The 25,705-nt window shown below is 44.3% G+C and overlaps 2 protein-coding genes across 4 annotated transcripts; one reads left to right on the top strand and one right to left on the bottom strand.

The window, feature by feature from the left end:
* Nucleotides 1-51: 51 nt before the first annotated feature.
* Nucleotides 52-10,863, bottom strand: NT5C3B (5'-nucleotidase, cytosolic IIIB). The gene is made up of 9 exons (XM_064271088.1): nt 10,814-10,863; nt 10,473-10,571; nt 9,820-9,889; nt 9,689-9,735; nt 7,853-7,938; nt 7,192-7,281; nt 5,699-5,861; nt 4,616-4,816; nt 52-3,542 (listed from the first exon to the last, which is right to left on the bottom strand). Exons 1-9 carry the CDS (start codon nt 10,823-10,825, stop codon nt 3,408-3,410), a joined length of 903 nt encoding a protein of 300 aa, XP_064127158.1. The 5' UTR covers nt 10,826-10,863; the 3' UTR covers nt 52-3,407.
* Nucleotides 10,864-19,944: 9,081 nt separating this feature from the next.
* On the top strand, nt 19,945-25,546 carry KLHL10 (kelch like family member 10). 3 transcript variants are annotated; one of them, XM_064271087.1, is made up of 5 exons: nt 19,945-20,616; nt 21,283-21,772; nt 22,655-23,272; nt 23,567-23,716; nt 23,933-25,546. In XM_064271087.1, exons 2-5 carry the CDS (start codon nt 21,353-21,355, stop codon nt 24,305-24,307), a joined length of 1,563 nt encoding a protein of 520 aa, XP_064127157.1. In that variant the 5' UTR covers nt 19,945-20,616; nt 21,283-21,352; the 3' UTR covers nt 24,308-25,546. The 3 variants fall into 3 exon arrangements, with proteins under 3 accessions (XP_064127157.1, XP_064127156.1, XP_023409459.2); XM_064271086.1 differs by having other exon boundaries at nt 19,945-20,683; XM_023553691.2 differs by having other exon boundaries at nt 19,945-21,772.
* The last annotated feature ends 159 nt before the right edge of the window (nt 25,547-25,705 follow it).

Below are 25,705 nucleotides of genomic sequence, written 5' to 3'. Positions count from 1 at the left end.
TAAAGCCACAGACTTGGGAAGAAAGATGAGACGAACCAGGCTGTTCCCAAGACCTCATCAGCTGGAGGCAGGGTCCTTGAGGTCTCGGCCTTTTCTCTCAGGTTTTCTGCCTCAGGCCTAACCTGGGGGCCTCACTGGGGAAAATGAGCCCAGGTCTGGGGATGAGGGGTGAGGAGATAAGTGTCCAGAGAGGAGAGGAGCCTGCAGGGAGGCATGGAGAGATGATCCTTGTCCCCCAAACTTGCAGTTGAATGGGAAAGACAAGGCCCTTGACCCCAAACACAAGACACAAAGCTCTAAGATTAAATTAAACCACACAGGCTGAATTACACCTTTTCACATGGATGGTTTCCAATACTACAACATGTCCACCTCTCCCTGCTCCTGGCCATTGGCGATTACCACCTGCCCAACCTGCCTCTTGCCAGAAGGAGAGGTAATTGAGTTGAAATCTCCACAGGGTCTTGGGGGAGGAGTCAGTTCAGCTGCCAGCCTTACCATCCACCTTCACCTACCTAGCTGGATTCTGGCCAGTGCAAGGGAGATGGCCCAAGCCTTCCACAGACAGGATGGCCCGTGGACGTGAAGCAGGTGCTTGAGTGGGAAAATGATAGGACTAGATTCACACTGAATCGCCCCCACAAGCACGGACTTCTTGCCCAGGATCCACCAAGACATGAATGCTCCCATGGTCACACTCCCTCACCCCAACGCATCCAGAAAGTTCCTCAAGGCCTTGACAGTAGTTACAAATCCAGCCTCAGATAGTGACCACCCCCTCCCCCCAGAAACCTGACAGGACAGCTCTGAACTGAAGCAGTGAAATGCCTGCTGGCCAGTGTGGAGGCAGCATGAGGCAGAAGAAAAAACCCGGGCTTTGGTCACAAACACTCCTGCTCATATCTTCATTCTAGCTGTGGAGTGTGGGCAAGTTACTCAGCCTTTCTGAGCCACCTGCAAACTGAGAACTACACCTGCTCATGGGGTCACTAGGAGAATGAAACAGCAGGCCTCAGAGCGCCCAGAGTGTTCTGGCACACAGCAGGCACTCAGTATCATTAACATTCCTATCACCTTCCCCTTACAGACCTACAAACACAACTTTCCAACAGCCAGGGATCCTCTACAAGAAGATGAGGGGTACGGATTTCTCTGAAAGAGGCCAGGCTAAGAAAATGCCAGGTGAACTGTTTGTTCTAATTTTTCCTTCAAAAACTGCCCTAGAGAATCTACAACACAGTCTACAAGAACCACGGTTTCATCTACCCTGAGACCAGAAGAACTAGATGGTGCCCAGCTACCACTACCAACCATTCCAATCAGGGCCACAATAGATGGACCCTGATTGAATGGGAGAAAAATGTAGACCAGACCTTCAAATTCCTAAAAAAAAGTTGAACTGAAACTAAGCCCTGAGGTCACTTTGAAGATAAAATACAAACTAGCTCAAAAAATAATGAAAATCACCCTTAAGTACTGTTCTCCTTTAAAAAATCACCTATATGTCAATTGGTATAACAAAATATATTAAGAAAACCTGCTGCATCCCACTTTGGTGAATGGAGTCTGGGGTCTTAAATGCTAGCAAGCGGCTATCTAAGATGCATCAATTGGTCTCAACCCACCTGGAGCAAAAAGAATGAAGAACACCAAAGACACAAGGTAAATATGTGCCCAAGAGACAGAAAGGGCCACATAAACCAGAGACTCCATCAGATGGTGCCTGGCTACTACCAATGACTGCCCTGACAGGAAACACAACAGAGAATCCCTGATGGAGCAGAACAGTGGGATGCAGACCTCAAATTCTCATAAAAATACCAGACTTAATGTCTGACTGAGACTGGAGGGACCCCAAAGGTCATGGCCTCCGGACCTCTGTTAGTCCAAGACTGGAACCATTCCTGAAAGAAGCCAACTCTTCAGACAGGGGTTGAACTGGACCATAAGACAGAAAATGATACTGGTGGAGCCAGCTTCTTGGCTCAAGTAGACTCTGGAGGTGAGATGAGAAGGCAGAGGGGGACAGGCGCTGGTTGAAGGGACATGGGGAATACAGGGTGGAGAGGAGGAGTGTGTTGTTACATCAGGGGGACAGCAGCTAGGGTTACACAGCAAGGTGTAAGTTTTTGTATGAGAGACTGACCTGATTTGTAAACTTTCACTTAAAGCACAATAAAAGAAAAAGAAAAATCTAGGAAAAAGAAAATCACCTATATGAGACCGAATGGTCAACAATTACTTTAAAACAAAGATGAGACTGTACAGAGCTCTCTCTTCAGGTCCCTGGTCACAGCCCCTCTTTAAGATTACAGACTTGGCTGCCTCAACACAACTGATTCCAGACTGAATTTGAAGCTTAGCAGCTTCCCCAGAATAAAGCCAAACCATTGCAGGTCAGAAACTTTCAGCTCCACCCCGGCCACCCTAATCCCCACAGATATATTCTGGCTGTGCTCAGGTGGTCTCCTGGGCTAATCGGTGGTTTTCAAACTGTGTTCTGCAGAGTTCAGAGGCTTCTTGGAGGTTCCTGTGCCTCAAGGGTCAAAGAGGTACAGGCTCTGCTCCCACAACACAGACACACACCTCCGGGGTCAGAACAGCTGTTTTTTCATTTTTTTATTTTGATTTGTTTCACATGTTAACAGTTGTTTGAAGAACAAGTTCCGGTATTTAAAAATTTCAGAGGAAACAAAAGTTCCTGGACTAGATGATCCCTCACAGAGACATATTTACGGAAAATAGCACCTATGGCAAGCACTGAGATTTTGTCCCTGCAGGCCCACAACAAGTGCCCTAGGGCAATCTCTAGATTGCACCCCCCTCCCCATTTCAAGATGAGCAGATGTTGATAGCGTCAGCAGAGACGCCTTACCCCGTCTTGTCTGGCTGTTTCTGTGGGTCCCTTTTATTTTGTGGTACCTCAGAATGTCATTCCCTCCCTGGTTTGGCATGCCCTTGGACTTGTGCCTGGGGTAAGTGCCCCTCTCTGCCCCCTTGAGGGGGCATGTGCCTACTGTGCTCGAGGAAGGACATTGGGGCATACCAGGTTCATAGAAACTGCTCAGTGGAGCCACCCCCACTCCCCACCCCACCCCTTCAAGTGGCGCAAGCCATACATGCCATACCTTAGATAGGCCTCTGCAGTAGAGTGCTAACATCCTGCAGGTTCACGGTTCATTTCCAAAGCTTCTGCTACCCTCCCACCTGGTGGGTCCACCCCTAAGTCTGGTGAACACAATGGAAGGTGCTAACGGAAAGGAGGGAGGAGGGGCACGGGCCCAGCAGCAACAGGCTGCCCTGGATTTCCCTCTGGACACACAGGCAGGAGCAACGCTCGCAGTGGAGCTCCTCAGGTGAGGCGCCCCCTCCTCCTCATGCCCGTGGGCCAGCCCCAGCCTGTGCGCTCAGGAGCCCTGCATTTCCATCCGGTCCCCCTGGCGCAGGATGTCCTGCAGCAGCCCGTTGACCACATCCAGCGTCTCATCCTTCTCCAGCACAATATCATAGGAGTCCATGTAGCGATCCCGCCTCTCCTCCACCTGGCCCAGGTGACAGAAGAAAACCAAGAGGTCCCAAAATACTCTGCTCCCTCAAGCCTTGGGGCTGGGGGAGGAGGGCACTGGAGCACAAGTCCCCAGCTGAAGAATCAGGCAAGAAGAGTTTAAGGTTACAAGCACCTGCCTTTTGAAGACAGGAATGGGTAATGGGCACGGACTGCTCCAATTATTCCTTGGGTCAACGTCAAAGGACAGTAACAAAGATTAAAACCAAAAAACCAGATGTTACCTCTAATCTACCTGGATTGAATTTTTACAAGGCTCGAGCATTCTGGTGAATTCAGCACCTCCTGGCTGGGGGCAAGGGCTGACAGCCTTCTAAATTTACCATACTTTCTGCTGCTTTACGGCCATAATGTTCTCCCCGTCAGTCTCTGGTCTGTCCTTGTATTTTCCTTCCCTACATTATAAACCCACATCCGGAATACTGCCATCTCCCATAGCAACTGCCTCAAACGTATGATTTAGTAGAACTGGTATTCAGCCTCACCATTTTCTGAGCTAGGTGATCTAAATTAGTTAGCCTCCTTGCCTCAGTTTCCTCATCAGTAAAATGGGGAAGACAAAAGTCATTACCTGGGAGGGTTGCTGGAAGGATGAAATGGGTTAATGTACGTGAAGTGTTTAGAGCAGAGCCTGACAGTGAGCGCTCAGTAAATGCTGGCTACGATTAGGTGCCCAGCATCACTCTTTCTCTGAACTCCTGTGTCATGGTACATGGTGAGCACATAGCTGGTGTCATGGATTGAATGGTGTCCCCCCAAAATATGTGTCAACTTGGTTAGGCCATGATTCCCAGGGTTGTGTCATTGTCCTTCATTTTGTGATTTTCCTATGTGTCATAAATCATAATCTCAGCTTGTGGTTAAAGAGGATTAGGGTGGGAGGTGACACCCTTGCTCAGGTCACATCCCTGATGCAATCTAACGGGCGTTTCCCTGGGGTGTGGACTGCACCACTTTTTTGTCTAGCACGTAGGTGTTCTATAAGCATTTATTACAGGGATTGAAGGAGAAGAAAGACGCAAAGAGAGGAAGCCCCGGTCCACTACCCACCTTGTCATTTAGGAAGCCAATTTTGAGAATGTTCTCCACATCTGGAATCCCGTCGGCCATAGTGAGGTCTCCCATGGAGTCTCCAAGCAGGAGGATGTTGGTTTTGCCCTGAAACTGCTGGAAGTAACTGGAGTTCTCACACACAGAGCTGTTCTTGTTGTATGTGTGAATGAGCTGGCCCTTGAATCCCTGTAGGAAACCCTAAACAACCAAGACGAGAGACAGACAGAAGAGCTACAGGGATCCATATATGGCCAGTTTTCCACTGTCTCTGTCACAGAGGAAAGGGAATTCTGAAAGCCATAGATAAGGCCAAAACTTTACTACAGTCCAAACTAGAGGAAAACTATGGCCTGTAGGCCAAATTTGCCCTGATTTTGTAGTTTTACTAGGACACAGTCGTGTTCATTGGTTGTCTATGGCTGCTTTTGTGCACTACAATGGCAGAGTTCAGTAGCTGTGACAGAGACTGTATGACCCACAAAGCCTAAAATATTTACTACCTGGCCCTTAACAGAAAAATTTTGCCAAACCCTGGTCTAAACTAACAAGGTCTATCAAATATCATCTACTCTGGTCAAAGTATAAAGCATGATATATGCTGTTTGGGTTACAAGTATGCTAACCCTCAGCTGCAGTCCATGTCTTAACCTCTGGTCAAAATGATAAAAATTCTGGCCATTGGTTTAAGGAAAAGAAGTCAGAAGTGGTTGCATTGGAGCAGCCAACCGGCTCTAGAAATAACAAGTCAAAGGCCAAGCCCTTCAGTACCTAGGATAGCACATAACCCATGACAGTGACAAGGGGGCTGGGATACCCCACAAACTACCAGAAACTAGGTCCCCCATGGCAGAGAGCTGGCTGTCTTCCAAACACCAAAGATAGAATCCTTCAAAAGTAACCTGTCTTTAGCTGTCAAAACAACAAAATAGTAAAATAAAAATAATTGCCTGAGGGCAAAGAAACCAGCATGCATTCCTTCTCCCTTCCTTCCCCAAGTTAGGGTTGATGTACTGAGCCAAGCACCCTGGCTTATGGTTCCCATTCCTCTTCCATTCCCAACTCAAACAAGACTTGGCTCACATTTTCATCAAAATCCATGTAGTTAGACACAATATGGATGTTGGGGTGGAAAACTTTCATCTGTCGGATAATTTCTTCCAGGATATCACCGACGCCCGCAGAAAAGATGAAAAGGGGAACGTTGTTATGGTAGAGTATGTTAAAGAACATCTTGTATCCCTCCCTAAAAAGAAATGAATGAATTCTGAAACGGCACAATGACAACCAGAAGCACTGCCTCTGCTGTTATTTATCGACTTGGATTACTTATTTTCCAATTAAAAAAAATTTTCTTAATTGAGGTCTAAAATACATACAAGAAAGTGGGTAAAGTGCATTAATTTTAAGTGTTCATAGCAATTAAATTTTATGTATGTTTACAGCCTTGTAACCACTACCGAGATCAAGGTTCCCTCATGTTCTTTCCCAGTAAATACCACCAAACCATTCTGATGTCCTGTCACCATTGATTAGCTTTGTCTTTCCTTGAACTTCATATAAAGGGAACCATATTAACTCTACTCTTTTGTATCTGGCTTATTTCATTCAATATAATGTCTGTGCGATTAATCCACGGTTTATATTTACCAGCAGTTCATTCTTTGTTACTATCCATTTTCCTACTGAGATGGTTCCAGATTTCAGCTATTATGAATAAAGCTGCTATGAACACCTTGTATGTGTTTTATACAATGTACAGTATACACTGTACTTGTACAATGGTTATATGCACTCATTTCCCTTGGGCAGATACCTGGGGCAGAGGTTGCTGAGGCAGAGAGTAGGCATCCATTCTGGGGCACCTTCACTGAGGAATAACCCACTAGCCTCTCTCCCTTATTAGGATACACAATCCTTGGGGACAGCCCTTGCCAATAACTTCCTCTATGTGCCCCATCCTCCTCCAGAAGAGGGCCCTGCAGGGAGAGCTGCTCAGTGAAGGTCACCGACGATCCAGGGTCCCAGCCTAGCCAACGACCAGGTCTCAGTAAAGAACACCAGTCATCATGTTGTCATTATTGTTGGTTGCCATCAAATTGATTCCAACTCATGGTGATGCCACGTGTGCAGTGTAGAACTGCTCATAGAGTTTTCAAAGCTGTGACCTTTCAGAAGAAGATCGCCAGGCCTGTCTTCCGAGGCGTCTCTGGGTGGGTTCAAACTGCCAACCTTTTGGCTAGTAGTCAAGCCCTTAACCATTTACACCACTGGGAACCCCAAAGTCTTTCACCATTGTGAAAAATGAGCTAGACTCCATTTCAGATGAAGCCCTGGTCAGACTCACACTACATCCACAACCAGCAGACTGCCTCCTAGGAAGCACCCCAGGGTAGAAAATCCTTTAGTTGTATCCAGAGAGCAAAAGCAAGATCTTTTCATATCAGTTGCTCATGTTGCCATGTCCCTTCTGACGCTCCCAGTAACTTATCCTTGCCACTTCTCCCCAGCCTCATCTGTAAGCATAACAGTTTCAAATAACCTGGCATAAATGTTTTCCAGAGCACGAAGCTTACCTAAGCATTGCATCGGACTCTCTCACCATCTGGGCAATCTGAACCTTCTGAATTTTCTGCTGGCATAGAAGATCATGAGCTTTGGTCCACCTAGAAGCAGATATCCCACAAAGCCCCAAATTCAAATCACTGAAGGAAGTAAAGTATCCTTTCCTTTTATGGAGCCAAGAACCCTCTGCAGGTATTGACAATGGAGGCCTCATCCTTCTCACAGAACCATTTCCTGAAGGACTAAGGCTGTCCTTAAAAGGAAGAGGTTGAAAAACAAAACAACAGAGAGACAAGAGGCGAGTGACTTAACCGCTTAAATCAAAGCTCTTCTGTATCTCCTCCTCCATGACCCATACCCTCTAGAGAAGTGGGGCTCTGTACAGTGATGCTGGTTTCTATGGGAGGGTTACTTCCCCAATGTACTTATTCCCTGAAACCCAGGAGCCTCAAACTTAACCCAAGGATTCTTTGAGGACCCCTACTCTGGCAGCAGCCATAATTAGCCCTGGGTGTCTCTGGGTAGTTTGTTCTAATAGCTGGGCTAATGGCATTCAGTATGCCCTCCATAAGGTAAGGGAAGCCTCTCATCTCATTAAAACTCACAGCTCCCCCAGCCCCACTCCAATCCATCTGAAGGACTCAGGAGCTTTTCTTCACCACCATTACTTACCATTCCACCATATGAGGTATCTTCTCTCTGGCGGTCCGGTTTGGATCGATCTCAATTGGGTAATAATGGTGAAGTAGCACCTTTAGCTGGGACATCCACATGAAGAGAAAAGCCATTAGTCCATGTCAAGTTTTCCCCACCAAAGTCCTATAGTTTAACATTTAAAAAAAAAATCACTTAGAAGAAGTAACTTCAGGTGAGAAAGTATAAGTTTTCTTGAAGTTCTCATTTGTGGACACACGACTTACAAGAGTCAAGTTTCTTCTCTCCCGTCATCTTCAACCATAACTAGTCAACAGGTTCACACTAACCCATTTGATAAAGTCCAGGGAGTGACTGGATCTATAGAGCTGGTCATTCCTTTGTACTCACCCTGAGAGAGTGAGGTCTAAGAGAGTCAACAATATAAGGAGCTTTTACACTCAGAGAAGAGAGTTACTAGAATTTGTTGTTGTTACAAATTAGCTCAGTTATCCGGGTTTAACCAGCAAGAACCATCAAGAACCAATTAATCAGCCAGAGCTGATCTGTTTCCCAAAATCTGGGCCACTGTCTCAGGTGATAGGCAAGATGATTTCTTTTTTTTAACGGTACTTTTTTTTTAAAATTGTACTTTAGATGAAGGTTGACAGAACTAGCTGTTCATTAAACAATTAGCACATATATTGTTTTATGACATCGTTTAACAACCCCACAACATGTCAACACTCTTCCTTCTCAACCTTGGGTTCTCTATTACTAGCTTTCCTGTCCCCTCCTGCCTTCTAGTCCTTGTCCCTGGGCTGATGTGTCCCTTTAGTGTTGTTTTGTTTTATGGGCCTATCTAATCTTTGGCTAAAGGGCGAACCTCAGGGGTGACTTCATTACTGAGCTACAAGGGTGTCCAGGGGCCATGCTCTTGGGGTTTCTCCAGTCTCTGTCAGACCTGTAAGTCTGGTCTTTCTTTGGGAGTTAGAATTTTGTTCTACATTTTTCTCTAGCTCTGTCCGGGACTCTCTATTGTGCTCCCTGTCAGAGCAGTCAGTGGTGGTAGCCGGGCACCATCTAGTTGTACTGAACTCAGTCTGGTGAAGGCCATGGTAGTTGTGATCCATTAGTCCTTTGGGCTAATCTTTCCCTTGTGTCTTCGGTTTTCTTCATTCTCCCTTGCTCCCAAAGGGGTGAGACCAACAGAGTATCTTAGATGGCCAATCACAGGCTTTTAAGACCCCAAACGCTACTCAGCAAAGTAGAATGTAGAACATTTTTTTCAAAAGCTATGTTATGCCAATTGAGCTAGATGGTCCCCAAGACCATGTTCCCCACAGTCCTCAGCCCAGTAATTGGTCCCTCAGGGAGTTTGGATGTGTCTATGGGGCTTCCATGACCTTTAGGCAAGATGATTTTAGATGGTACATGGATGAACAAATTTTTTGCTTTAATACTTCAAGAGTCATTTTAATATATGTCACAAAAGGAAAACTAGTCCATCAAACTCATGGTTTCATAAAAATATTTCTTTCTTTTCTAAGTTAACTGCATTCAAATTTTTAAAGGTAGGATAATTTAAAGAAAAAAAATGAATACTTCTACCCACCTCCTAGAGTTGCAGGGAGAATTAAATAATGTCATGTTAAAGTCTCTTGTAAACTCCATAGCTAACAGTAAGAATAACGTCCATATTCCCACCATCAATCATTACACGTCTTGGCCAAAAGGAAAAGCTGAGCATTACCGGTAACAATAGAAGAATGTTAATCTTCTAATGTCTTTATTCTGGAATCTGTGGTCCTAACCAGGAACTCTTTGAAGTGGTATATGACAGTCATCTCTGAGCAAAGAAGGGGAGTAACCCACCTCTTTCTGGCACTCTTCACTGATGATCTTGCTGTTATCCAGAATATCTGGAAAAACATAAAATTCCTGTTACTAGCTCCTCAGAAGCCATCATTTTGTCAAGCCCAACAAGGCAAGTTAGTATGACTTACTGTGAGAAGAAGGACACCGCTTGCCGTTATATGCAAACCTGCTCAAGGTCATGTCAAAATCAGAAATTACCTAAAATGCAAAAGGGAGATGATGCCCAGATAGGTTCCTTCTGTCCTGGCCTGGCCTAATCCTGGAGGGAGTTGGAGAGGGATGGCTCAAGAGGGACAGGGAAAAATGATCCTAGTGAGTACATGTGAGTGCTGAGGAGGGCCCAGTCTCTCCAGTGTGGAGGCATGCTGAAGAATCAGGAAGCCTCTGACTCACTAGCACCCATCTCAATACCACACAGTCCTTCCAGGGTGCCTCCACCTTTATGGCCCAGCTCTACATCTGCAACTTTTCTTGGAGAATGGCTGGCCAGGGCTAGTGTGGAAGATAAGGTCCCAGGTATTGGTATGAGGTGCTTTCTGTCTTAACTAGAGAAGCAGCGTGACCTTATTCAGAAATTTGAAATCAGGTTTTAGGCCAGGTGGGACTCTTCCCCCAAGGCAAAACAGGCGACCAGCCAGCTTGTCCTCAGATCCCTGGCCATTTCTAGGGGCAGAGGGCTTGCAGGTTTCAGCAACAGAGACAGAAAACAACCGGGCAGGAAGCCCCCCCGGCCGGCCCCCGACCCGGCCCAACCTCTGCCACCCCCCGCCCCCCGCGGTACCTGCAACCGGTCTCCCCCGCCCCTGCGGAGTGCGCCGACGATCTCCTGCACCCGCTCGGGCTGCCGCATTAGGACCGTGGACTTCATCAGGGTGCTCACCTGTCCCGAGACCCGAGAGAACAGCTGACCCCGGCACCGGCTGGGGCCAAAGGGGAGCCCTGGACTCGCTGAGCACCCCTGCGAGGCCGGGCCGGGGTGCGCAAGGGGGCAGAGGGCTCCAGCGGAGCTTGGGGCGGATACAGGCCGGGGTGGCGCGACAGGACCGAAGCGGCCCGCTAGAGGCCTCGGAGCGCCCCGGGGGTCGGGGGCCGCCCCACCCCGGATGCTCCTTCCCGCCTTACCTCGTCAGCCATTGCGCTGCGGCCTGCTCTGCGGCGCAGGGACAACGTCCGCCCGGCGACCCGATTGCGCAGGCGTCGCCTCCCGGCGGGAGGCGGGGGTGGGGGAACTGGGGGAAGATCGAGGGCGCAGGCCGCCTTTGGGGGCTAGTGCCCTGCGCTAGGAAAACTTGAGCATTATATTTTGAGAAGGGTGAGGGTCCCAAGAACTCGAGGTTATGTGGGAGTGCTGGGTTGCCATAGGGCCTTGAGTGGGCACCCGCTTCTCTTTCTGGAGCAAAAATCCTGGCAAGAGTGGCCATTTCCTTGAGATGGGCAATATCACAACAGACCCAACTGAAATTAGAAGAATCATTACGAATATACTATGAAAAATGGTGCTCCAACAAATTTGAAAAGGCATTTATACAAAGCCAACAGCCAACATCATCCTAAATGGAGAGAGTCTGAAAGCATTCCCCTTGAGAACAGGAACCAGTCAAGGATGCCATTTATCACCACTCTTATTCAACATTGTGCTGGAGGTCCTAGCCAGAGCAAAAAGCAAGGAAAAGAAATAAAGGGCATCCAAATTGGTAAGGAAGAAGTAAAAGTATCCCTATTTGCAGATGATATGATCTTATACACAGAAAGCCCCAAAGAATTCACAAGAAACTAATAGATTTCAGCAAAGTATCAGGATACAAGATAAACATACAAAAATCGGTTGGAGTCCTCTATACCAACAAAGAGAACTTCAGAAAGGAAATCATCAAATCAATAGCATTTACAATTGCCCCCCAAAAGATAAAATACTTAGGAATAAATATGACCAGAGATGTAAAAGACCCATACAAAGAAAACTACAAGACGCTATTGCAAGAAACCAAAAGAGACCTACGTAAGTGGAAAAACATACCTTGCTCATGGATAGGAAGACTGAATATTGTAAAAATGTCAATTCTACACAAAGCGATCTAGAGATAAAATGCAATCCCGATCCAAAGTCCAACATTTTTTAACAAGATGGTGAAACAAAACAACTTCATATGGCATGGAAAGAGGCCCCGGATAAGTAAAGCATTACTGAAGAAGAAGAACAAAGTGGGAGGCTTCACACTACCTGGTTTTAGAACCTATTACACAGCGACAGTAGTCAAAACAGCCTGGTACTGGTACAACAACAGATACATAGGCCAGCAGAACACAGAATTGAGAATCCAGACGTAAATTCATCGACGCATGACTGGCTGATATTTGACAAAGGCCCAAAGTCTGTTAAATGGGGAAAAGACAGTCTTTAACAAATGATGCTGGCATGATGGGATATCCATCTGCAAAAAAATGAAACAAGACCCATGCCTCACACCATGCACAAAAACTAACTCAAAATGGACCAAAGACGTAAATATAAAATTTAAAATGATAAAGGTCATGGAAAAAAAATAGGGACAACGCTGGGAGCCCTAATACATGGCATAAATAGAATACAAAATATAACCAACAAAGCACAAACGCCAGAAGAAAAACTAGATAACTGGAAGCTCCTAAAAATCAAACACTCATGCTTATCAAAAGACTTCACCAAAAGAGTAAAAATACAACCTACAAACTGGGAAAAAAATTGTCGGCTACGACATATCTGATCAGAGTCCAATCTCTAAAATCTAGAAAATACTGTAAAACCTCAACATCAAAAAGACAAATAACCCAATTAAAGAATGGGCAAAGGTTATGAACAGGCACTTCCACAAAGAAGACATTCAGATGGCTGACAGATACACGAGGAAATGCTCATGATCATTAGCCATTTGAGAAATGCAAATCAAAACTACAATGAGATATCATCTCACTCCAACAAGGCTAGCATTAATCCAAACAACACAATATAATAAGTGTTGGAGACGTTGTGGAGAGACTGGAAAACTTATACACTGCTGGTGGGAATGTAAAATGGTACAACCACTTTGGAAATCCATTTGGTGCTTCTTTAAAATGCTAGAAATAGAAGTACCATAGAATCCAGCAATCCACTCCTTGGAATATATCCTAGAGAAATAAGAGCCTTCACATGAATAGATATATGCACACCCATGTTCATTGCAGCACTGTTCACAATAGGAAAAAAGGGAAACAATCTAGGTGCCCATCAACAGATGAATGGATAAACAAATTATGGTATATTCACACAATGGTATGCTGTTGTTGTTGTTGTTAGGTGCCATCAATTTGGTTCCAACTCATATCGACCCTATGCACAACAGAACGAAACACTGCCCTGTCCTGAGCCATCCTTACAACCATTGTTGTGCTTCAGCTCATTGTTGTAGCCACTGTGTCAATTCACCTCGTTGAGGGTCTTCCTTTTTCTGCTGACCCTGTACTCTGCCAAGCGTGATGTCCTTCTCCAGGGACTGATCCCTCCTGACAACATGTCCGAAGTATTAAGACACAGTCTCGCCATCCTTGCCTCTAAGGAGCATTCCACACTTCTTCCAAGACAGATTTGTTCGTTCTTTTGGCAGTCCACGGTCTATTCAATATTCTTCACCAACACCACAATTCAAAGGCATCAATTCTTCTTTGGTCTTCCTTATTCATTGTCCAGCTTTCACATGCATATGAGGCAATTGAAAATACCATGGCTTGGGTCAGGCACACCTTAGTCTTCAGAGTGACATCTTTGCTCTTCAACACTTTAAAGAGGTCCTTTGCAGCAGATTTACCCAATGCAATGTGTCTTTTGATTTCTTGACGGCTGCTTCCAAGGCTGTTGATCGTGGATCCAAGTAAAATGAAATCCTTGACAACTTCAGTCTTTTCTCCGTTTATCATGATGTTGTTCATTGGTCCAGTTGTGAGGATTTTTGTTTTCCTTATGTTGAGGTGCAGCCCATACTGAAGGCTGTGGTCTTTGATCTTCATTAGTTAGTGCTTCAAGTCCTCTTCACTTTCAGCAGGCAACGTTGTGTCATCTGCATAACGCAGGTTGTTAATGAGTCTTCCTCCAATCCTGATGCCCCGTTCTTCTTCACGTAGTCCAGCTTCTCGTATTATTTGCTCAGAATACAGATTGAATAGGTATGGTGAACGAATACAACCCTGATGCACACCTTTCCTGACTTTAAACCAATCAGTATCCCCTTGTTCTGTCCGAACAACTATGTAAATGTTCCTCATGAGCACAACTAAGGGTTCTGGAATTCCCATTCTTAGCAGTGTTATCCATAGTTTGTTATGATCCACACAGTCGAATGCCTTTGCATAGTCAATAAAACACAGGTAAACATGCTTCTGGTATTCTCTGCTTTCAGCCAGGATCCATCTGACATCAGCAATGATATCCCCGGTTCCACGTCCTGTTCTGAAACCGGCCTGAATTTCTGGCAGTTCCCTGTCGATACACTGCTGCAGCCATTTTTGAATGATCTTCAGCAAAATTTTGCTTGCATGTGATATTAATGATACTGTTCTATAATTTCCACATTTGGTTGGATCACCTTTCTTGGGAATAGGCATGAATATGGATCTCTTCCAGTCAGTTGGCCAGGAAGCTGTCTTCCATATTTCTTGGCATAGACGAGTGAGCACGTCCAGTGCTGCATCTGTTTGCTGAAACATCTCAATTGATATTCCATCAATTCCTGGAGCCTTGTTTTTCGCCAATGCCTTCAGAGCGGCTTGGACTTCTTCCTTCAGTACCATCGGTTCCTGATCATATGCCACCTCTTGAAATGGCTGAATATCAACTAATTCTTTTTGGTATAATGACTCTGTGTATTCCTTCCATCTTCTTTTAATGCTTCCTACGTCATTTAATATTTTCCCCATGGAATCATTCACTATTGCAACTCGAAGCTTGAATTTTTTCTTCAGTTCTTTCAGCTTGAGAAACGCCAAGCGTGTTCTTCCCTTTTGGTTTTCCATCTCCAGCTCTTTGCGCATGTCATTATAATACTTTACTTTGTTTTCTCGAGAGGCCCTTTGAAATCTTCTGTTCAGTTCTTTTACTTCATGAACTCTTCCTTTTGCTTTAGCTGCTTGACGCTCAAGAGTGAATTTCAGAGTCTCCTCTGACATCCATCTTGGTCTTTTCTTTCTTTCCTGTCTTTTCAGTGACCTCTTGCTTTCTTCATGGATGATGTCCTTGATGTCACTCCACAACTCGTCTGGCCTTCGGTCACTAGTGTTCAATGCATCAAATCTATTCTTCAGATGGTCTCTAAATTCAGGTGGGATATACTCAAGGTCATATTTTTGCTCTCGTGGACTTGCTCTGATTTTCTTCAGTTTCAGCTTGAACTTGCATGTGAGCAGTTGATGGTCTGTTCCACAGTCGGCCCCTGGCCTTGTTCTGACTGATGATATTGAGCTTTTCCATCGTCTCTTTCCACAGATGTAGTCAATTTGATTTCTGTGTGTTCCATCTGGGGAGGTCCATGTGTATAGTCACCGTTTATGTTGGTGAAAGAAGGTATTTGCAATGAAGAAGTCGTTGGTCTTGCAAAATTCTATCATTCGATCTCCAGCATTGTTTCTATCACCAAGGCCATATTTTCCAACTACTGATCTTTCTTCTTTGTTTCCAACTTTTGCATTCCAATCACCAGTAATTATCAATGCATCTGGACTGCATGTTCGATCAATTTCAGACTGCAGCAGCTGATAAAAATCTTCTATTTCTTCATCTTTGGCCCTAGTGGTTGGTGCGTAAATTTGAATAATAGTCGTATTAACTGGTCTTCCTTGTAGGCGTATGGATATTATCCTATCACTGACAGCGTTGTACTTCAGGATAGATCTTGAAACGTTCTTTTTGACGATGAATGCAACACCATTTCTCTTCGAGTTGTCATTCCCAGCATAGTAGACTATATGATTATCCGATTCAAAATGGCCAATACCAGTCCATTTCAGCTGACTAATGCCTAGGATATCGATGTTTATGCATTCCATTTCATTTTTGACTATTTCCAATTTTCCTAGATTCATACTTCATACATTCCAGGTTCCAATTATTAATGGATGTTTGCAGCTGATTCTTCTCATTTTGAGTCATGCCACATCAGCAAATGAAGGTCCCAAAAGCTTTACTCCATCCACATCATTAAAGTCGACTCTACTTTGAGGAGGCAGCTCTTCCCCAGTCATCTTTTGAGTGCCTTCCAACCTGGGGGGCTCATCTTTCAGCACTATATCAGACAAAGTTCCTCTGCTATTCATAAGGTTTTCACTGGCTAATGCTTTTCAGAAGTAGACTGCTGGGTCCTTCTTCGTAGTCTGTCTAAGTCTGGAAGCTCGGCTGAAACCTGTCCTCCATGGGAAACTCTGCTGGTATCTGAATATCGGTGGCATAGCTTCCAGCATCACAGCAACGTGCAAGCCCCCACAGTACGACAAAATGACAGACACATGGGGGAATGGTATACTATGCAACAATAAAGGACAATGAAGAATCTGTGAAACATTTCACAACATGGATGAATCTAGAAGGCATTATGCTGAGTGAAATTAGCCAGTCACAAAAGGACAAATATTTTATAAGACCACTATTATAAGAAATCAAAAAAAAGTTTAAACACAGAAGAAAACATTCTTTGATGGTTATGAGGGTGAGGAGGGAGGGAGAGGGAAATTCACTAACTAGATAGTAGACAAGAATCATCTTAGTTGAAAGGAAGGACAACACACAATATGGGGAAGTCAGCACAACTATACTAAATCAAAAGCTAAAAACTTTCCTGAACACAACTGAACACTATGAGGGACAGAGTAGCAGGGGCAGGGGTATGGGAATCAGGGTTTCGAGGACATTCAGGTCAATTGGCATAACAAAGTTAACTAAGAAGATGTTCTGCTTTCCACTTTGGGAATGGCCTCTGAGGTCTTAAAAGCTCACGTGCGGCCATCAAGATGCATCAATTGGTCCCAACTCACCTGGAGCAAAGGAGTATGAAGAACACCAAAGACACAAAAAAAATATTAGCCCCAGAGACAAAAGGACCACATAAACCAGAGACTCCATCAGCGAGAGACCAGAAGAGTGAAATAATGCCCGGCTACCTTTTTTTACCATCAGTGACCACCCTGACAGGGAACACAACAGAGAGTGCTTGATGGAGCAGGAGAAAATTAGGGTGCAGAACTCAAATTCTAGTGAAAACACCAGACTTAATGGTCTGACTGAAACTAGAGGAACCCTAGAAGACATGGCCCCTGGACTCTCTGTTAACCCAGAACTAAAACCATTCCTGAAGCCAACTCTTCAAAAATTAAACTGCACTATAAAACATAATACTCAAGAAGAGTGTGCTTCTTATTTGAAGTAGATACACAAGACTGAATGGACAGCTCCTCTCCGGAGGTGAGATGAGAAGGCAGAAAGGGACAGGAGCTGGGTGAATGGACATGGGAAATCCAGGGTGGAAAGGGGGAATGTGCTGTCACATTATAGGGATTGCGACTGGGGTCACATAACAATATGTGTGTAAGTTTTTATATGAGAAATTAACTTGGGCTGTAAACTTTCACCTAAAGCACAATAAAAAAAAAAAATTTAAACTTTTTGTACATTAAAAAAAAATGGTTATGAAGCCAAAAAAATAGTGACCAATTCAAGGCTTAAAGGTTGCATTGCAAAAAAACTCCACAGCCTGGGAAGGGACATTAAAGAGCCATAAAGTGAATTTCTGGCTTCTGGGTAAAGTGAATCTGTTAAACACCCAGAAGGTGGTTCTTTTACCGGGCCCACTCCTCACCAGAGAAGAAAAGGAGTGGCTAACACATATCCAGGGGGCAGGAAGACCCTGGACAACCGGGCCAGGATGAAGCTTAATCAGCTTTTCCCTTCTGCTTCCTCCAGCTTGGATTTCCTTGAACTCAGCATCTGGGGAGCCAGGTGTGGAGCTCTCCAGGCTAGATGGATGAGATGGATGCTACAAGGATACTGGGCACCGTGTGAAGTGAGTGACAGGAACTGGAATGAATAAAAAAGCTCTTATGTGATGTTGGTGCTCACAGTTCTCCGCTGGGTTCAAGGACATGGGAGGAGATGCTGGGTGGTCTTCAGCCTGAGAGGTGTGGTGGGGGAGGGGAAAGGGAAGAGGGCAGGGACAGGGGGAGTTCCAGAATCTTAGAGAACAATCCTGAGAGTGATCTCACTGCGGGCCCAGGATTCTGGAACTTGGACTGCCCGATGGGTCCTATTTGAAAGATGTAGTAGGGAAAAGGAGCGACAGCTGGCTAAAGGGGCCACCCGCAACCCTCCCCGACACCCTTGGAGAGCAGCCTCTCTCCGCTGATCCCAGGGTGCCATGGAGATGGAGAGCACGGCGGCCTCCACACGTTTCCACCAGCCTCACATGGAGAGGAAGATGAGTGCGATGACCTGTGAGATCTTCAATGAGCTTAGGCTAGAGGGCAAGCTCTGCGACGTGGTCATCAAGGTCAATGGTTTTGAGTTCAATGCCCACAAGAACATCCTCTGTAGCTGCAGTTCCTACTTTAGGTATAACAGGGTTGCTGAACGCAGCCTAAGGGGAAATTGGGCTCATTTTGAGACGGACATTTTGATTCATGTTGTTTCCCGTCCCATCATAAGTTCAGGGACATTATCAAAGCTCTGGGCTCCTTTGCCTTCTGAAGAGGCATAACTAGTGCTAAAGCCTCTTCGCTCTGATTCTCAACTGGATTTCAACCACCGATTGGTGGTCCTTTTCTCTTTAATTTCCACCCAAATATGTCTCGTTTTTGGGAAGGCTGGACACCTGTACTAGATTTCCTACTTACACTCAGATGAATTTGCTACTTCAGCCACCCCTTATGTCCCTATCCCAGGAAAGACTACTTCAGAAAGGGTGATAAATTAACAAGGATTGGGGGATAAAAAGTGAGATGAGAGGAAACAATCAAGGAAATATTTATCAGAAGAAAAAGGGAGTTTTGACCAAAATAATTGTAACTCAGGAAGTGGAAGGACTATTTTATTCACGAGCTGAAAATATCTGAGTAATCAATTCTAATGAAGATATGATAAATGTGTCATACCTGTTGCTAATAATTTTCATTCATCTTGACTCTGGAACAGGGTCTGTAAAAGGGCCAGACAGTAAATCTTTTCAGCTTTGCAGGCCATAAGGTCTCTGTTGCAACCACTCACCTCAATCTTTGTAGTGCAAAAACAGCCATGTTGTCATTGTCAGTTACATAGAGTTGATGCCGAATCATAGTGACCCCATGTGACAGAGTAGAACTGCCCCATAGGGTTTCCTAGGCTGTAATCTTTATGCAAGCAGGTTGCCTTCCCTTGGAGACGCTGGGTGGATTTGAACCGCCAACCTTTTGCTTAGCATCATGCATTTAACCATTGTGGCACCAGGGCTCCTTAAAGAAGCCATAGATAATACTAATAGGCATGGCTGCATTCCAATAAAACTATTTAAAGACACTGGACTTAGAATTTCATGCAATTTTTACATGTCAAAATATTTTGATTTTTTTTTTTGACCGTTTAAAAATGTAAAAACCATTCTTAGCTCATGGGTGGTGGAAGAACAAGAGGTGGGCCAGATTTGGCTCACAGGCTATATAGAGGTTTGTAGACCCCTGTTCTAGAGGAAGAACTTGATCTCTAAGCCGATATTCCCTTTAACCTCTTGGAAAAATGAAGCAAAATATACTAGGGCAGGGACTTTTGTCTTGTTCAGCACCTAGGAAAGTGCCTAGGTACATAGTAGGAGTTCAATAAATAGTTGTGGAATGGTATTCGTTATTCATTTAATATTATTTATTAAGTGCCTATTTTGTGGACAAGCGCTGCTCTGGGTATTAGAAATAAAGCAACGAATAGATAGAAATTCCTGCTTGCATTCTAGCAGGGGAAATAGGCATTAAATATTAAGTAAAATATGTGTCCAATCATCATAAAAACCAAAACCAACCCGTTGCCATTGAGTTGATTCCAGCTCATAGTGACCCTATAGTGATTCTATAGGACAGAGTAGAACTGCCCCATAGCGTTTCCAAGGAGCAGCTGGTGGATTCGAACTGCCATTCTTTTGGTTAGCAGCCAAATGCATAACCACTGCGCCAGCAGGCCCCCAGATCATCATGAGTGCTAGGAAAAAAAAACAAGAAAAGGAACATAGGGAGTGGTAAGTAGTTTTCACCCCCTTGCTGACAGTATGACATTTGAACCAAGAATTCAAGGGAATGAAACCAAAACCAAACCAAACCCGTTGCCGTCAAGTTGATTCCGACTCATAGTGACCCTATAGGACAGAGTAGAACTGCCCCATAGTTTCCAAGGTGAGCCTGACAGATTTGAACTGCCGACCATTTGGTTAGCAGCCGTAGCACTTAACCACTACGCCACCAGGGTTTCGTCAAGGGAATGAGGGAGTGAGAATTACAGAGATTTGGCAGACCCTTCCAGGCAGAGGGAACAGAAAGTACAAAGGACCAAAGATGGAAGTGCCTGTGGTGTGTTCAAGAAGCAGAAAACAGGCCAAAGGGTTGGAGCAGAGTCAGTGAGGGGAAAAGTGGAAGGAAGTACGGTCTGTGAGGTGAGGGTTAGTGGTGCAGATCTCCGGGGACTTTTGTAGTCCCTGGTAGGTGCTTTTAATTTTACTCTGAGTGAAAAGGGAAGTCAGTGGAAGCTTTTAAGTGGAAGAGTAACGTAACCTTTTATAAGAATGAGACTGGCTGCTGGGATGGACTACAAACCCCGGAGGTATCAAGGACAGAAGCATGGAGATCAGTTAGGACATTACTCTAAATAGTCTGAGCAAGAGATGGAGGTGGCTGGGACCGAGGACGTAGCAGTAGAGGTGAGGAGACTCTAAATAGTCTGAGCAAGAGATGTTGGTGGCTGGGACCGAGGACGTAGCAGTAGAGGTGAGAAGTCATCAGATTCTGGATGTGATGCATAACACTTATTAAACAAATGTATCGCTCAAGTTTAGTTTCCTTCAGCAAGGAGGAATTTGGTGGGCAATGGGTTGGTACAGAAGAATAGACCTGGGTCCTAGTCCCAGCTCTAGACCTCAGTTTCTCCAGTCACAAAATGAGAAAAAGACCTAGTTACCACGAGGATAGAAAACTCTGGTGGCGTAGTGGTTAAGTGCTACAGCTGCTAACCAAAGGGTCGGCAGATCAAATCCACCAGGCGCTCCTTGGAAACTCTGTGGGACAGTTCTACTCTGTCCTATCGGGTCGCTATGAGTCAGAATTGACTCGACGGCACTGGGTTTATCATGAGGATAAGGTAAGAGTAACTGGAGTCAAGGTTCTTTGAAGAATTCTCCCCTTGCCACTGTTTATGTATAAAGCACATAGTCTTCCCCTCTCTTCTTCAGGTCAATTGATTTCCAACACACTCCCCACATGCTATTTCAAAAACGCCCAAACCTCCCTTAACGAGAAAAGGTAGGGGAGAAAATGGCAAACTGGAGAGAAATGTTTCTGTGGCTGCTAGTTTCTTTTTTTTCTTTCAGAGCTTTGTTTACAAGTGGCTGGAACAACACTGAAAAGAAGGTATACAACATTCCTGGCATTTCTCCCGACATGATGAAGCTAATTATTGAATATGCATACACCCGGACCGTCCCTATCACACCAGACAACGTGGAGAAGCTGCTGGCTGCTGCAGACCAATTTAACATCATGGGTATTGTCAGGGGTTGCTGTGAGTTCCTCAAGTCAGAGCTGTGTTTGGATAACTGTATCGGCATCTGCAAGTTCACAGACTACTACTACTGCCCTGAGCTGAGGCAGAAGGCCTACATGTTCATACTGCACAACTTCGAGGAGATGGTGAAAGTCTCAGCAGAATTCTTAGAGCTCTCAGTCACTGAACTTAAGGATATCATTGAGAAAGACGAGCTCAACGTCAAACAGGAAGATGCTGTGTTTGAGGCCATTTTAAAGTGGATTTCTCATGACCCCCAAAATAGGAAGCAGCATATTTCAGTTTTGCTTCCCAAGGTCAAGTTTAGTTGCTTTTTTGTGGATGCTTAATTGCTCACTCTTGATTCATTTTAGCCCAGAAGGATTGCCCTAAGGGCCACATTCAGATGTACGACAGATTCCAGGGCTGTATCTCCATGCACTTAGATGGACGGTTATTTCCTACTATTCTCCGAATTGTGCATTTCACTTTTCCCTTTCCATTGCTACCTCCTTCTCCTCTAGTTATACTCTTTGAGCAAAATCCTCCCTGGTAGTGGGGGAAGGAGAGGGCAAGGCCTTCAAAATTTTTTATTGGATCTTCCTTTCACCCTTTTTCCATTCTATGAGTTTCCCCAAACCCAAGTTAGAAGTTCAAGTAAAAAAATGTTCAAAAGCTAAATAAACCATGAGTATTGCATACAATTGTAGACAAAACCAAAAAAACCCAAACCTGTTGCCATGGAGTCAATTCTGACTCATAGTGGCCCCATAGGACAGAGCAGAACTGCCCCATTCGGTTTCCAAGGAACACCTGGTAGATTCGAACTGCTGACCTTTGGTTAGCAGCTGTAGCTCTTAACCACTATGCCACCAGGGTTTCCCAGTAGTAGCCAGTTGGTGTTCAATGTTATTGTACAAATAGAGACAGAGACATTCAATTACTAAATAATCACCACAGCTTTTTCTGGTCTTATAGTACTCCCCAGTGGCAGAGGAATGGGCCTTCTAGTTCATTCTTAGCATGTATATGTATAGCACCTCCCCAAAACAAGTATTTAAACTGAGTTATAAATTTCAAGACAAAACAAAATATAATCCTAGAGCAGTTCAAAGGCAGACCGTAAAACCAGGGTTAAGGATATGGCTTTTCCAGGCATCCTCATCTCATCTGAATGACTTTCTGTATTTCCTTCTTAGGTTCGCCTGGCTCTAATGCATGCTGAGTACTTCATGAACAATGTTAAGATGAACGACTATGTGAAAGACAGTGAGGAATGCAAGCCAGTCATCATTAATGCCCTAAAGGCCATGTATGACCTAAACATGAATGGACCCTCTAATTCTGACTTCACCAACCCACTCACCAGGCCTCGCCTGCCCTATGCCATCCTATTTGCAATTGGTGGCTGGAGTGGTGGGAGCCCCACCAATGCCATTGAGGCATATGATGCTCGGGCAGACAGATGGGTGAACGTCACTTGTGAGGAAGAGAGTCCTCGTGCCTACCACGGGGCAGCCTATTTGAAAGGCTACGTTTATATCATTGGGGGGTTCGATAGTGTAGACTACTTCAATAGCGTTAAGCGTTTTGACCCAGTCAAGAAAACTTGGCACCAGGTAGCCCCAATGCACTCTAGACGCTGCTATGTCAGTGTGACTGTCCTCAGCAATTTTATTTATGCCATGGGAGGATTTGATGGCTATGTGCGTCTCAATACTGCTGAACGCTATGAGCCAGAGACCAATCAATGGACACTCATTGCCCCCATGCACGAACAGAGGAGTGATGCAAGTGCCACAACGCTGTATGGAAAGGTAAAGACCAGCGTGGGAGGGGAAGATTGGAAGCAAAGACCAAGCCTGGAAATGATGGTTATTCTGTTTTTTGGGGTGGCTGTACTCATTTTGCAGTATTGACCCCTTCTTTAAATGACTAAGTGGCATTATTATTACTTATTAATCAAAAAGCAATGCATGCAAACATGAGGGGAAAAATCCAGATTGTACAGAATGGCATTAAATGAAGTGTTCCCTACAGCATACACACTTCCTTTCTCTCTACACCCCAGAGGTGACAATTTTCATACCCTTCATACTCTCTTCACACAGGTCTACATATGTGGTGGGTTTAATGGGAACGAATGCCTGTTTACAGCAGAAGTGTACAACAGTGAGAGTAATCAGTGGACAGTCATAGCGCCCATGAGGAGCAGGAGGAGTGGCATAGGTGTAATTGCTTATGGAGAACACGTATATGCTGTAAGTTCCTCTAGTACCACAACACAAATGATTAACCCCTAGATTTTATATTTGCAAATAGGTTTACCCTAACATAGGCAAGCATTTGAAAACCTTTTTTTTTTTTTTAATGGTACATAGCAGAAGGGGGAGGTACAAAACCACTGATCCTCCCCAACTAGGCCCTTCTCAGTAAACAGAAGCAATGGCTAACAGCATTTCTTTTGTAAACTACAGGTAGGCGGTTTTGATGGAGCCAATCGACTCAGGAGTGCAGAAGCCTACAGCCCAGTGGCTAATACTTGGCGCACGATTCCCACTATGTTTAATCCTCGTAGCAATTTTGGCATTGAGGTGGTGGACGACCTCTTGTTTGTGGTGGGTGGCTTTAATGGCTTTACTACCACCTTTAATGTTGAGTGCTACGATGAGAAGACTGATGAGTGGTATGATGCTCATGACATGAGCATATACCGCAGTGCTCTGAGCTGCTGTGTGGTACCAGGGCTGGCCAATGTTGGGGAATATGCAGCTAGACGGGACAACTTCACAGGATTAGCACTGCGAGATGAAGTAAAGTATTCCGCTTCGACAAGTACCCTACCTGTATGAGCCTCTTCATTTAGCTAATAAAAAGTCTAAGCAATAAGAATTAATTCTTTTTTTAAATAAATGCAGTGTTTAAATTTGTAAGAGTACTAAAAAGTGTTCAACTTAAGGGAGTCAGGATTGGATGAACGAGGGAACAGGAGGAAAGGAAGAAGGCACTTATAGTTAACAGTGTATAATTAAAAAGGAAAAAAAAATACAGTACAAACCAGCTCTAAAGAAATATGTTTATTTAAAACTTACATTGAAATGATTAGTAGCTTTAACATAGAACAAGAGAGCTTTAGGAACATAAAGCAAGCTGTTTTACAATGTAACGTCTCAGGCTGTCCCAAATACTGCACCTCCTCTGACTCCAGGGAGAGAGACAAGATAACACTTTCAGTAGAGGAGAAGCCTGGATACTGCTAGGCCAAGAACTCACCGTATTAACTCAGACAAAGTACTTATTTTACAAATAGCTCAGTGAGTCCTAGCACATGGATCATAAGATCTCTGAACAGCTAGCAAGCACTACTTTTCACCAGTGCATTTCGAGGCGGGTTAACAAGTGCTCTATTGTATGTGCTTCACTGTAAGACACTGGTCGTAATGATCATATAGAGTAAGACAGAAGCCCACAAAGGTAGTCAACAAAGAGCAGGAATTTGGCTAATTAACTTCCTTGAAGCAAAATGACTACTATATTATGTTAGTTACTATATCACATGACTTGACCATGAGCTGTTTTGTTTTCAATGACCAAACAGTATAATGTAAGCACTGTAACAAAAACGGACTTTTTCTCAAGAAAGTAAACTGGAGTGATGTGACAAAATGTATGTCAAAAAAAGAGACTAAATTGTTTCTCAAATATTCTCCAGTTAAATGGCAACCTGTAAGCACCTTATTTTTCTAGTGTAAGCAGAGAACTTACTTCACAATTCTGTATATTTTCAAAGACATGAAATACGGTCAATCTATCCTTTTATGTAAGCTTCATTTGAGGAAAGTACAAAAAGTCCCTTTAGATTAGACCAAGTAATTAAAATGTACAATTCAGCTTACTCCTACCTACAGTGTAGTGTTGTTATTAGAACTGTGAAGCAGAGAATGAAGTATTTTAAACATATCACATGCTATGCTATTTAGTCGAGAGAGAAACACAAAGGGGAAAAAAGTGACCTAGAAGCTACTTTACCAGCAGCCTGAAAGGTTTAAAAAAAAAAAAAAACCCACACATCTTCATTTACACTATCTTTTCAGCTTCAAACGGAATTCTGTTCTATATAAAAAGGGACAGTACTTTAATTTTTTTGGTCCCAGAAATATTATATAAAACTACGTGATCAAAAAACTGATGTCAATGACTGAGCAAAACAATTATTTTTCAACTGACACAGCAAAAGCAAAGTTGAATAT

Source organism: Loxodonta africana, chromosome 18 (assembly GCF_030014295.1).
Source record: "Loxodonta africana isolate mLoxAfr1 chromosome 18, mLoxAfr1.hap2, whole genome shotgun sequence".
Classification (NCBI taxonomy): domain Eukaryota; kingdom Metazoa; phylum Chordata; class Mammalia; order Proboscidea; family Elephantidae; genus Loxodonta; species Loxodonta africana.
Note: the sequence above shows the minus strand (reverse complement) of the source record. Positions and strands in the feature narration are given on the sequence as shown.